Here is a 14,676-nt window from a genome sequence, read left to right as displayed (position 1 = left end):
TTTGCATTAAAGGGCGGGGCATTCATTCCCTATTTACATTGTTCCCGAGTTGGCCAGGTCGCCGACTAGACGCTCGGCCGCCCGAAGGGCGGCCGAGCTTCTAGTTTTTTAAATGATAAATGCAAAACGGACGGTTTTGGACGTACAAGGTTTTCACCCGACAACGACGATATCGTCTCTGTTGGGTGGTAACCCCATATGTCCAAAACTGTTACATTTCAGGATTTTAAATTCCAAAAAAGAGCAGATCTACAAGCTTATACTGTAGATCGAGCTCACAAAGCTTACTGTACAAAATACATTTTCAATATACGTCCTATTTTGGCCATAATACATTATGTATTTAGTCATTCAGCTGTGTCTGGATTCTGGATGTTATTTGCCATCTTCCCTGCGTGAGTTTTTATTCAAAAACCTAAAAAAGGCAACCTAAAATGTAAGTTCAATGACAAAAAACACAATTAAAATAGTTAATCGAAAATTATTTGTATGACAAAAAAAATCTAAAAGTCAAGGGCGTGATGGCCCTCCCTGATCATGGCAAGTACTCACCTTAACCTTCCGTCTGCAATACTTCCTTTATCCACTTTCGTCACAAATATCCCACAGTCCCCTGGTAAATATGGATCATTTACCCCTTCTGCGATATCAAACCCCAGCGCCTTCAAATCCATGTCGTCCTGTAATGATTAAAAAACACGTACACTTCCATTGACTTTCAGTGGAAAATGTTACAGTGCCCCTAACATCATGCACTGGAATGTAGGCTGTTTTATCTTCCTCATATGTCCATGTGTCCAAAACTGTTACTTGTGATGCTTTTGTGTGATGCTGTAGCGTGATCAAGTAGTGCATTCATTTACAAAAAAAGAGAGGCTAAGTGGCTAGGCAAGCAGTTAGCATGGGAGGTTTGTAGTAGTTAACTCTGGCATTTCTATCGAATATCTTAATTACAATGAGAATTCACTAACAGTCAAGTTGTGTTTCTCAATTTGTTCAGTTTGGGAAAAGTTAAACAGGGACTCAGGGACTACAAATAATTGTAGTGGAGTAAAAGTGGAATATTTGCCTCTGAGATGTAATTGTGCCGAGCTAAAATGTAAATTGCTATTTACTGTAACACTTCTAGCCCCCATAAGTCACATCCAACCATGAAAGGTTTCGTTGTGTCTTGGGAATGGGCTTATTCTGTGTAAAATGACATATTTAGCCACTTGTACGCATGCCCCCAACCACTGAAATAAGAATCTCTAAAACAATAGAAAGAAGTAAAATGAAATAATTTTAACACTCATCTTTTATATTCTTTAATTACAATCTAAAATATGAACCCTTGTTGTAAAAAACTAAAGTTGTCCTTTAAGTACAGCACTTGAGTAAATGTACGACGTTACTTTACACCACTGCCCGCCACCTCCACCTTACCCTGTCCTTCTCAAACTCCACCACCTCCGTCTCCCACTCCAGGGAGTCGGTGTCGATGGCTGAGTCGTGAGAGCTGTGGGCCATCAGCTGACAGAAACGAGCCTCCTTCTCCATCTGGCCCTCCATCTTCTCCCTGCATGGGAACAGGAACATTAGTCACATATTTACTATTTAAAGGAGTAGTTCACCCCCAAAATGACTTTTTTTCTATTGATTAACTAGCAGACCTCCATGCTGTGACGCATTGTGAGCTTGGAGGTTGGCTATTTTCGATAGGGATGCAACGAATATTTGGCCACCGAAAATATTTGTCCGAATAGTGCCAAAAAACAGATATCCGGTCGGATTTTACGGCCGAATACATATTACAGAATATTACCGAATACCAAATACCGAATATTACCGAATACTGAATACCAAATACAACCGAATAATGTATTTTTTTTATTGATTTTTTTTATTATGCAATAATTCAACTGTATGGCATGTTAATATTTTGAGACATATTGTCTTTTATCACAAATTAACTACTCAATAGTAAATACATAATTCTACACAATAAATACATATATGTTATAAATAACTGATCTCAATATGGACCCTTATACTTTTTGCCATAATCATGTACTGTAGCTCTACAACAGATGCACAGCCATGAGAGCAATGGTATATATATATATATATATATATATATATATATATATATATATATATATATATATATATATATATATATATATAATTAAGAATTCGACTATTCGGTATTCGTTTTTTGGACAAGTCAAGTCAATTTATTTATAAAGCACATTTAAAAACAACCAGGTTGACCAAAGTGCTGTACATCATGAGAACTCAGTAAAACAAATACAATACAGGCAAAACCAATAGAAACGTTTGTAAACATTTAAAACCTTACAACTATAAAAACAAAAACATTTAAAGATATAAAACAATGAGAGGTAAAAGGCAACGGGTGATTCCTATATTCGGTATTTGGTTTCGGCCAAGAATTTTCCTTTCGGTACATCCCTAATTTTCGATATATATTCTTTCAACACAATGTGGCCACTTTCTGCTGTTTACTTCCTTCTCACACAACACTGCTGCCAGCGAAGCAATGCTAGCATGGATTAACATGGGGTCTTTTCTTTGTATTCGAGAACGGACCACGGTGTGCACACGGATCGGGCATATGCAAGAAATCACGGCATAGTCACCTTATTCCTGGCCCTCTCTATGGAGGCTGCCATTTTCTTTTACAGAGGGCGCTAGAGAGTTTTTCTCTGTGTGCTGCTTCAAAAACATCTTTTCACTTCCTCCCAAGTCGAAGAACAAGAGATCCCAAGTAAGGAATTGACAGGGAATTGTCTGTTGCCAGATATTGCCAAAGAAACAAGAGGCCAGGTCTATGAATAATAAGCCCAATAGAATTAACTAGGTTCAGTTTTACTACTTTACATTTACATTTGAAAATAGCAGATCAGCAAGCTCACAATGTGTCACATTGCGACACATTGTGAATATTTTTGAAACATTTTAACAACACAAATCTGTGTGGAGGACTGGAGGTTCCTGGCACCACATATTTTCAGATGGGAGTCTGCGACTGTGGACAAATATGTTAATCTGGGGTCCTTGATATGAAAAGATTTGGGAACCACTGGTTTAAAAAATATTAGAAAGTAAGTCCAGTAAACAACTACACAAATTGCTTATTATAAGCAGACATGGCAACACCGGTTCATTCAGAGCCCAGAGCGCCTCTACTGACACTTTAATGCAAGGACACAGGAAACCAAATGATGTTTTTTATTTTCTTTCAGGATATGAACAGGAAGCCGTGAGCGGGGACAGGAATATGGTGAATAGCAGGGAAAATCTGGGCAGTCAATGTGTGGACAAATACACATCAATGTAGGGGTCCTTGAATTGAGAACCACTGGTCTAACTGGTCTATACTCTTTACACTTTCTGTGATGTACGAGTCTACCTACACTCTTTGTCCTCGTCGACTGGAATAAATACCCTCTGCCGCCGAGTTTGGACACTAAGGTTTATTTTTAAACTAAAAATGCGATGCATAGAATGCCGTTCTGTCACTTAGATGCATGGTGCCCTACTGAGGTCAGCCTTGAGGGTGCCTCTGACATTAAAAAACAATCTTACACTCTCAAAATCACTGTGGGCAGCCATTGCACATTATGACCAGCAGGTGGAGCTTTGACACCATGCATTACAGTAAGTGAACTTCATGGAGGGTGATTATAGTGAGGAGAGACAGAAACAGTGTGTTTGTGTGCATTTCTGAACGCTAAAACACGCTTTTTGGAGGATTACACTTTTAATCCGGAGCATACTGGGAGCTGTCATGACGTCCACAAAAGCAAAACAGCCCAGCTTACGCCTACACACGCCAAACAGATTGTCTTACTGAGACAATGCACTGGGACACACAAAGGAAGAGTGGTTTCGGGCATCTCTACCTCACACAAATAAGGGGGAGGATTTACTTTAGATCAGAGGTCTTTAACAAGGGGTCCGGGACCCCTAGGGGGTCCTCAGAGTTACTACAGGGGGTCCTCCAAATCTTTGTGTGATAGAAACCTTTTTTTTCTCCTTTTTTATTTTAATCACTTGAACCCTTGCATCCATATTCTGAGAACATTAGCCGAAAATAGCCGATCTACAAGCTCACAACGCCTACAGGGGGTCCTCCAAATCTTTGTGTGATAGAAACCTTTTTTCTCAATTTTTATATTAATCACTTGAACCCTTGCATCCATATTCTGAGAGCATTAGCCGAAAATAGCCGATCTACAATCTCACAACGCCTCGCAGCGCGAGGCGTTGTGAGATTGTAGATCGGCTATTTTCGGCAAGAGGTTTGGTGTAGAGACGTTTCAAGTGGTTAAATATCTGAAAACACAAATTGACATGAATCCAAAATACACCAATGATTGTGCAGTCAAACAACAAAACAATCTATGAATCTATGAACAGGTTGTGTGGGGGGGGGTCCCTGCTTCATCTCTCTCTCAACTAAGGGGTCCTTGGCCTGAAAACGTTGAAGATCACACACTTCTCAACACTTCCACGTCTATCAAAACGAAGGAAGGAGCTTCTTTAGCGTTTGCTTCAGAACAACTTTTGGGGTTGAGGCGGCGGACTCACTTCAGCTCCTTGAGCTCCCGCGCCGCGTCGTTCTTCTGCTTCCTCATGTCGTCCAGGTTGCGGAGGGCGTCGGCCAGGTCGCTGACCGCCCGGTCCCGTTCCCTCCGCAGGTTGTCACACAGGGTCCTGGGGGAAGAGAGAAGGTTTTTTAATTCATGACATTTCTTAGGTGTGTTTTTAAATATATTAAAATACTGTATATCAGGGGTCTTCGACAGGGGGTCCGGGACCCCTAGGGGGTCCTCAGAGTTACTACAGGGGGTCCTCCAAATCTTTGTGTGATAGATTTTTATATTAAAACACTTGAACCCTAGCGTCCATATTCTGAGAACTTTAGCCAAAAATAGCAGATCTACAAGCTTCATGTGCGAGCTTGTAGAGCGGGAGCGGGTGTAGAGGGGGAAAAGAGCAGACTAAGTACAGAGTGAAATGTACATTTTATTAAGTATTGACGTTTCAAGTGGTATATCTGGATTTGTTTTTTACATGAACCCAAAATACACTGATAATTGTGTTGTCAAACAATGAAACTATTATATCTATGGGCTGTGGGGGGTCCCTGCTTCATCTCTCTCTCGATTAAGGGGTCCTTGGCCTGAAAACGTTTTCATGGCAAGTCTTCTTTTCTTTTTTTAATGGGGATGGGAAAATCTTTTAAACATAGGAAAATAAAATTTGATTTGGACTCGACTCGTGACCCACGAAAAACTGGTCCGTGACCCACAAATGGGTCCCTCCTACCCACAGGTGGAGAACCACCGCTTTAAGAGGACAAGAGAGACAATGACAGGAGGAGACTGACCGTATGCTCTCCCTCTCGGCCACGATCTTGTCCCTCTCCTGGAAGGCCCAGTCCCGCCGGCACTTGGCCACCTCGGCCTCCTGCGAGGACTCCTTCAGCTCCTGAGACATGCCCTCCAACTGCTTCCTCAGCACCTCCATCTCCTTGTTGGTGCGCTCCATGTCCAGCGTGGCCGAGTCTTGTTTCTGCAGTACGCATGGGTTAAAGCAGTGTTACTCAAACGTTCAAATTTCAAGGTCTCCCCTTAACTCTGCCAGTGTACAAATGGAACCAAATGGACCCGTTAGGGTCCATTTGGTTCCATTTGTACACTGTCAGAGTTACAGACTTGTATGGGTCCATTTAGACCCCCCATAAAGGAACCCACAGAGTCCCTGGAATCCACTTTGAGAACCACTGGATTAAAGCAGGTTTTCAACCCGTTTCATACCAAGGTCCGTTGTTTTATTTGTCTATTTGAGCCACGGATCAGATGTCCATTTGGTAACAAATGGAATCAAATGGACCCATAACCCTTATGGGTCCATTTGGTTCCACTACTTGTACACTCTCAGAGTTATTGGAGTTCTTGAAAATAAAACGTAAAAGAACCACAGTCCGCCGTACGTAGCGTCATTGTAAATCAGTGTCATCCATATTCTGAAGAAAACCTGGAGACTGACATTCAGTAATCGGGGTCTTATGATCAAAACAAGAACATTATAAGGGCGTGTGAAAGCAGGATTTGCCACGGACGAGGCCGAGTCGTGGCCACGGACACAGTTGTCCACGTACGGACGTATTGAAGAGCACTGGTTGCTATTGAAAAATAGCAGATATACAAGCTCGCAGTGCCACGCTGCAAGCTTGTAGATCTTCCATTTTTGAAAAGTCGTGAAAATGTGTGCAAATCCTTGAATATATGTATTTTTTAAAGGTAATAGAGGCTCTCTATTCAGGAGTGGTAATTTAGCCTCAAACCTTTTGAAAAACGTTTTTGGGACATAAACAATATGACATAAATACTTTTTAAATGCATGGTGTATCACCTTTAAGCGAACATTTGTAACTCAAATCTTGCTTCTGGGGGGGTCCGTGGAACACATTTTGAGATCGGGGTCCATGGCCAAATACATTTCATTTTTAGGGGGTCCTTCACATGAAAAGGTTTGAGCCCCACTGACATAGAAACATAGGTTTTTCAAAAAACCTTAGAAGGATTTGACTCGCACACATTTTCACGATTTTTCCCAAAATAGCAGATCTACATGCTCGCAGCGCGGCACTCGGTGCCGCGCTGTGAGCTTGTATATCTGCTATTTTTCAATAGTTAAAGCACCCAGGCAGGGCCCAGAATTTGGTGCGTCACCCCTGCCCTGGTTGGTTGGTACCTGTCTGGCCTGGTAGTACTCTCGCAGCAGCTGGTCCCTCTGGACGATGGCCTCGGTGCGCTCCTGGCGCGCCACGTCCCTCTCCTGGCGGACCGCCTCCATGTCCTTGCAGGCCTGGCTCAGCTCGTCCCGGGCCTCCGCCTTGTCCTTCACCTCGTGGCAGTACTTCTCCAGCAGCTCGTTGCGCTCGCAGATGGCCCGGTCGCGCTCCACCAGCGACGAGTTCAACTCCTGCAACAACGGGGGGATTCCAGTTTGATTTCGATCGATTCATCGATACGATAGGCCATATCAGTGTTTTTCTCAAACATTCAAGTTTCAAAACAGAGAGTAAGGAGTGCATCTGTTTGGCTGTAGACTAAAAATCTCCCACGCAAGGTGCTCTTTGGTAGCCAGGTGACAAAATTGATGCAAAAAAAGTTTAGACCAAGGCACCCTTGAGGGACAGTTAACTTAAAAAAATACACCTACGCGTTGCGGCACATAATGCCGTCTTCAGGGTGACTCAAATTTCAAGGTCACCCCATAACTCTGACAGTGTACAAATGGAACCAAATTTGGTTCCATTTGTACACTGTCAGAGTTACAATCTTGTATGAACACGTTAGGGTTCATTTGGTTCCATTTGTACAATGTCAGAGTTGCAGCCTTGTTGGGTCAATTTAGACCCCCATAAAGGAACCCACAGAGTCCCTGGAATCCACTTCTCTTTTCACTTCCTTCACAGGTGTTACCAATGATACTAATGAAGGCTCTGTTCCATTGTGGTCAAAACAGAGTCAGGGTGCTGATGTTGTGCAGGTTGGTTCACTGGAAACACCTTTGAAGGAAGTAAGAAGAGACCCAACTTCTCTCCATCTGCTCATCTCCTCAATCTATATTACCATTTTTTTCCCTATCATTTTTAGCCCACGATTTTGTAATTCATTTTCACCCAGTGCCAATTGCCTATGTAATCCTGGGCTCTGCTCTCCCTCTGCCGTGCCTGGGGAGACAACGGACAAACCTCATGCTTCCTTCAATGCATGGGTAGTCCAAGTTATTTCTTTTCACCTGACAGGGGGGATTTCCCTGGGATGGACGTAGCACGTGGAAGGAACACATTATTCCAACCAGTTCCTTTCCCCTCCATCAGGTGCCCCGGCTGGCCAAGGGGAGGCATTATAGAGACCAGGATTACTGCATGTTTTTGTGAGGGTATCAACCCTAGGAGACACGGGGAGAACATGCAAACTCCATACAGAGAGGCCCTATCGCCAACCCCACCTAGGGTGTGGGTGCTGATGACGCGGAGGGAGGAACACGCCGCCAGCGCCCACAGCGTCCCCCGGCGGGAATCGAACCCAGGACCTTCTAGATGTGAGGCGAATCGCTAACCACTGCGCCACCGTGCCCCAATCTATATTACCATTGACCATAATCTGTAGGGGGCACTGTGGAGTAAACAAAATAATTTCTGTCTGGCGAACATATTTTATTTTATGCTCAAAAAGTGTATTTTACAGACAAGGTGTCCGAGAGGCTTCCCACCACAGAGAATAGACTTTCAACAAGACTTTCGAGCCCTTGTAGGGCAGTAGAATTCCTTGTCCTGTATCTGAGCCTGCTTCCTGGCAGAGCGTTAGAGAGACCTCGCTATAGTGTGTGTAAGGGCGTTAATGACAGCTACAGAGAGTGATCCGACACATTTACGTGTGGCTACCGGACACTTTGGTGTTCAAAGTCATATTCATTTTTTTTGGGAGCTATTATGAGCCAGTCTATTTTCGTGTGCGGCTGGTTGACTGGATACAGAACGTCCTGTGATCTCCTGAGAGAAAACACATCACAGGCTGCTTCAGGAGCCGCTGAACTGACAGCCTGTCAGAGGCTCCAGACAGCCGTCTGTCCCAGAGGGGACGTTTGGACGTCTTGAGTGCCGCCAGTCCCACAGGGGACGTTTGGACAGGTATGAACAGACTGAAAATGGATCCTGTTATGTTGTTGCTGCTTGGGGGGGAAAAGGTAATTAATATGCACTGAAATTACCTGAAGTGTGCCACTATATTAAGTTACTAATAGAGTCGCAGCTGAATAATTGAGTCAATGCTTAAAGACCTCATGAATTGGCTTTATTGACAATTGTTTTTTACTAAGCTTAGCATAGCTATTTCGTTTTCGTCAGTGAAAAAAGGTAACCCAAATTGACAAAATGCACTGGACGTAGCGCCATAGTTCAGGGGTCATCACTAGCTTGTGGTGGACCTTTTTGTCCTAATTCCATTTTTGCCACAAAACAAGTGGACAAAAACATCACCAGAAACACAAAGGGGTAGCCCTGAATTACCATAACAGGTCTGTAACTTGGAGAGTGTTCAAATGACAGAGTTACGGCGGTCCTTTGCGAATAAAAGGTTTGAGATCCCTAGTACTAGTGGATTCATAATCTGCCATAGTGCCGTGGTAAATAAATGTCATTCATATTCTGACGAAAACCTGGGTCTTATGATCAAAACGAGAACATAATAATGGTTGTGTAAATCTAAGATTTGCAACTGACAAATACAGACATATGGACCAGGGGAGTCACAAGGGGGGGAAAAGTGGGACTGAGTTACTAGGGCCCAAGGTGGAGGGGCCTTAATTATTTTATACTTTAGCAGTTATACAAGCTCACAGCGCGTCACCTAGTGCCGCGCTGCGAGCTTGTAGATCTGCTATTTTTGAAAGTCGTGAAAATGTGTGCAAATATTTGAATATTTGTATTTTTTAAGCGAACATTTTTAACACAAATTTTGCTTCTGGGGGGTCCCTGGAACTAAATATTTCGAGATGAAAAAACAAAGGTTTTTCAAAAAACCTTAGAAGGATTTGAAATATTCAAACGCTTTTTCAAATATAGCAGATCTACAAGCTCGCACTCGGTGCCACGCTGTGAGCTTGTATATCTGCTATTTTTCAATAGTTAAAGCACAGAATAATGCGTTCCCACTTCCCAGTCTAAATGGGTTAAACTCCCTCCCCCAATGAAGAACATTCATGGAGGGCCCAACAGTGAATCCTTGTACCCAGGGCCCAGAATTTGGTGCGACACCCGTGATATGAATGACCCCTGCATAATGTAGTTTCCCTATACCTGTCGGAGAGCCTCCATCTCCTCGCTGGCCACCACCTTCTCTGAGGAGGTATTCTTCAGCCTGGCCTCGGCCGTCTCCAGCTCCGTCTGCAGCTTGTCCAGCTCCTTGATCACCTGCGTTCAGTGGTGGGGGAAAAGTACTCGCAGTTCTTACTTAGGCAAAGAAAAGCACCGATGCTGCATTGTAGAAATATTCCTGTGACAAAAGCACAGAAATATTAGTATCAACGTGTACTTATAGCACCAAAAGTGGAAAATTTATAATCTTTTGAAAATAGCAGATCTACAAGCTCACAATGCGTCGCACCGCGACACATTGTGAGCTTGTAGATCGACTATTTTTAAATGGTCGAAATGTACAGTATACATATATAGGGATGACATGGGTAATCTAATGTGTGGTTTTGTAAAATCTACAAAGTAACTAGAAACTAAAGGCTTCGATTAATTGTAGTAGAGCACAATATTTGTTTCTGAGATGTAGTGGAACAGAAGTAAAAGTACTGACAAAGTAAGAAACAGCAAAATTGTACTTACACTAAGTACAGTGCTTGAGTAAAGGTACTGGGTTACTTTACGCCACTGACCTGGTCCCTCTCGCTCATGATGAGACGGTACTCGTTGAACACGGAGTCTCTCTCCTCCTTGTACTGATCACAGTCCTTGGCCGCCTTCAGCTGGAAGTTCTTGTAGCGCGTCACCTCCGCCTGGAGGCACGGATGTTGTACAATCAGCATTTAGCAGAGCTATCAAATGCATAGCAATAGTAATCTAGAATCATGGGTAAACCGAGAACCTGTCATTAGTCTAACAGTAGAATAACCAAAACATCTATCATCTGTACATTTAAACTAAACACACTATAGCATGGGTGCCAACATTGGCACAGGGTCAATTAAGTCACCTAATTTGCAGCAATTTACATCCTGCACATAATTCTACATTCATTAAATTCTGAACTTTGACTGGGGAGGGAGTCGGGATGGGTTGTAGGGTTGGATCAGACTTTGGAGACATGGGGATGATTGTAGAAATGACAAGTAAAATGACCCAGTAATATAAATACATAATGCAAATCAGGCCATATACTTGAAAATAATTGCAACGAAGGTCGCAGTTTACTATGAGAAATGTCACAGGTTGTCCGTGTCCGTCCGTCCGTGTAGACGTGTACACAATTTTACGGTCTATGGGTTTGACGCTCTGACATCACGCTTTGGCTTCACTGTGATGTCACACTAACAGAATCCCTTTTATGCCCATATATGGAGTTCCCTGATGTCATCAATATTAATGTTGCCCTGTTAGAGAGCTCCCTGTGGTGCCAGGGGGAACAAATCCCTTTTATGCCCATATATGGAGATATGGAGATCCATGTGATGCCAGGGGAACAATCCCTTTTAAGCCCATATATGGAGATCCCTGATGTCCACGTCCCTGATGTCCACATCAGGGGCGTGACCTCGCCCAGGTCGCTTGTCTTGCCTTACTAGTACACACTTTCAAAAAGTTTCTAAAATAGCGGAAGTAGCCCACGTACTGTACGAACTTACAGCTTTAGATCATCTACTGTATTTCCGTTATTCCTCAACCGATTATGTTTTTTTCCCCCGTATGAATGGAAACGATTACGCAAAAGTAATCAAATGATTGTTTGTAGGTTGTATTCACTGTGAGTGAGAAAACAATGTTGCTCATTAAGCTAATCATCTGGGGACATTCAAATCATCTGGGGACATGCTAATCCTCTGGGGACGGGGACAGGGACCCCCTGGCATTAGGTAATAATAATAATAATAATAGTTCCAGGCTTACTGTACCTGGAGACGTTCCATCTCTCTCTGCAGCTCCTTGTTCTGGGCAGACGATTTGTTCAGCTCCTGCTGCACCGAGTCGAACCTGGGGAGGGACAAATGGAACCCAAAGTACTAAACAAAAAGCAATAAAAGACCGATAAGGGTGCATTTGTACGAAAGGTACACCAAGATACGGACCAGCAAGGGGCCATTAGGAACCCCCTCAGTAACCCAGAAGGTCCCTGGAACTCATTATGAGAACCACTGTAATAAAATGTATGCAATACGGTATGTATTGATTGAATTTGTGTGACAATGATGGCCAAAATAAAATATGACCATTATTGTGACCAAAAGACACATCATGTCTGTGTCCGTCCGTCCGTGTACGCTTTTTTATGGTCTATGGGTTTGCTGCTCTGACATCACACTCTGTCATTACTGTGAGGTCAGGGGAACCAAATCCCTTTTATTCCCATATATGGAGATCCCTGTGATGCCAGGGGAACCAAATCTCAAGGTGTCACTCACCTCCTCAGGGAGGTGTTGTACTGCTGCTGGTAGTGGAGGGCTGAGTCTCTCTGCTTGAGCAGTGCGTCCAGCTGCATCTGCAGCCGCCGGTTGTCCTCTTCCACCTGCTCCAGACGGCTCAGGTCCGTGTTGTGGGTGGCCACCTTCACACACAATCACAACCATTGTTGGTCGACGTTAATTGTCACAGCAGCACAGGTTTTACACAGGTGCAAAAGAGGTGGACACAGCAGCAACGCATGGATTAAAGGGGGCTACCACTCATTTTCAACTTTGAACTGTGTCATTAATATATCTTTGTTGTTGTGTGGAAATAAGAAAAAGGTTCCTCCCTTCTGTGTTAGCCTAGAACTGGAAGATTGATTGTGGCGTCATGTGATCAGTGACATCATTAACTACCTCTGAATGCATTCGGAAAAAAAACTAGGTCCCCAGTTCAAATATGATTATCTTGGGAGGGGTCGCAGCCTGAAAAGTTTGGGAACCCTTCTCAAACTTTTTTCCATTTCAAGAACCAAATGAACCCGTTAATAAAGGTCCATTTTGGTTCCACTCGTGCACCTCTCAAAGCTACCGGTTATTTAGCTGGGGGGCCCCCCCAGCCTGCCTGGAAGCTCCCTGACTCAAAGGCCCCTGGGGGTCCCTCTCCGCACCCCACTCTGAGAAGCACTGCACTAGAACAATAGCTAAAGGGTAGAAGTGTTGGGCTGCACCTTCTCGCTGTAGCGCTTGCTGAGCGTGTCGTAGTCCTTCTTCACCACCTCCAGCTTGTCCATGGCCGTGTCGTACATGTTGTTCAGCACCTCCGACGAGCCCCGCTCCCTCATCACCTGTCAGGGGGGAGGACAATTAGGCGTGCAATGGTTAATCTATAGGAAATCGCCTGTCTCCATATTTTAACTTATTGGGTTTTTTGTGTTGAACACCCTATAGTAGGTCATCATACTACAGCGTCACACAAAAACATCGAAAGCACTTGTAGATCTGCTACTCTTGTTATTTTTTAATTTGGGGATCCTGAAAAGTAACCGTTTTGGACTTAACGGTTTCCCCCTGACGGAGACGATATATAAATCTTGACGTTTCTATATATATTTTTTTAATACAATAGGGCTTAGATAATTTTCGCGTTGATTTGTTGAACATAAATAATGCTTCTTAAACATACAATGTGGATGTATACTGAAGAACCACATATAGGTAGTTACCTGCAGGGTAACTAGGTTGTCCCAACGTGTTCAAAAGGTTTGAATCATTATAATACTACTATCACCAATAATAATAGCTATAGCAGTGTTCCTTGTCAGTCCCTAATATGATGGCGTTTGTATTTATAACCAGCAGTACCAGACATGGCCAGTAAGTGGCACTGTGTGTATGGGTGCAGGTTTGGTAGTAAAAGGTACATGTCTTTTATCCCAGATTAGCTCATTATGTTGGTCAAGGTACACCAAACAAGTCATGAAAACACACACAAATAGAAATATACACAGTATCCAGCAACCCCTGGGGGGGTTACACGTGCACGTGTGTGTGCGCGTGTCAGGGGGATCGTTCCATCACATTGATACACACAACCATGAATGCACCCACTCACACGTAAGACTGCATTCCCAGGCACCCTCGCTCTAGCTGCAGCACACGCACGCACGCACACGCGCACACCCCCCCCCCCCCCCCCCCCCCCACAGGGCACTTTCCATCACCCTTGCTCACACACGCACACGCACACACACGCACGCACACACACACACACACACACACACACACACACACACACACGCACACACACCCCACAGGGCACTTTCCATCACCGGCATATGCCAACACACACAAATTTCACAATATGATGACACTACATTTCCAGAAGGTCTGCCTGTCTGTCTGGTACCTACATGAAAGTATCCATATCATGTTAGATATCTTTTTGTGTGTATTGGCTATTCAGAAATAGCAGATGTACAAGCTCTGTGGGGCTCACGGCGCATCACTTCCTGCCGCGCGGGGAGCTTGTACATCTGCTATTTTTGGAACATTTGAAAAGAAAATCATGAAAGAACAACTGGTTAAGGAAGCATTTCATCACTGTCGAGCAGAAACCTTGTATCTCCAAGTTTCAAATGTGTAAGTTTTTTTTTTTTTCTCGCAAAGTTGCTTCATCATACAAGGCTGTTGCACAAAAGTAGAGAAAACAGCAGATCTACAAGCACGGTGCGAGGCGTTGTGTGCTTGTAGATCGGCTGTTTTCACTAGTTTAATACATTTTTTAAATGATAAAAACAAACGGTTTTGGACATACACGGTTTCCACCCGACAACGACGATTTGTAGAATCGTCCTCAGGTCTCACTGGGTTAAAAACACAGGTCAATACGTGCGTGTGAGCACGCGTGCTTGTGTGCGTGCGTGCAGTGGGCTACAGGGAACGTTGTAAAGTCATTGAGGATGCACTCAGCCTCACTCACTC

The 14,676-nt window shown here is 43.7% G+C and overlaps 1 protein-coding gene across 1 annotated transcript in view; it reads right to left on the bottom strand.

Moving 5' to 3' along the window:
- dlg5a (discs, large homolog 5a) overlaps positions 1-14,676 on the bottom strand; it is a gene marked incomplete at both ends in the record, with an annotated part of 116,453 nt that overhangs the window by 55,864 nt on the left and 45,913 nt on the right. The window contains 10 exons of the mRNA XM_080740810.1: positions 553-680; positions 1,426-1,558; positions 4,597-4,722; positions 5,399-5,583; positions 6,769-6,999; positions 9,884-9,997; positions 10,471-10,590; positions 11,704-11,782; positions 12,211-12,353; positions 12,924-13,040. Of these exons, the coding sequence (XP_080596936.1) occupies positions 553-680; positions 1,426-1,558; positions 4,597-4,722; positions 5,399-5,583; positions 6,769-6,999; positions 9,884-9,997; positions 10,471-10,590; positions 11,704-11,782; positions 12,211-12,353; positions 12,924-13,040 (1,376 nt within the window). The remainder of the gene's footprint in view (positions 1-552; positions 681-1,425; positions 1,559-4,596; positions 4,723-5,398; positions 5,584-6,768; positions 7,000-9,883; positions 9,998-10,470; positions 10,591-11,703; positions 11,783-12,210; positions 12,354-12,923; positions 13,041-14,676) is intronic.

The sequence above is a fragment of the Nannobrachium achirus genome (assembly GCF_963921795.1).
Source record: "Nannobrachium achirus genome assembly, chromosome: 13".
Taxonomy (NCBI): Eukaryota; Metazoa; Chordata; class Actinopteri; order Myctophiformes; family Myctophidae; genus Nannobrachium; species Nannobrachium achirus.
This window is presented reverse-complemented; position numbering and strand designations above follow the sequence as displayed.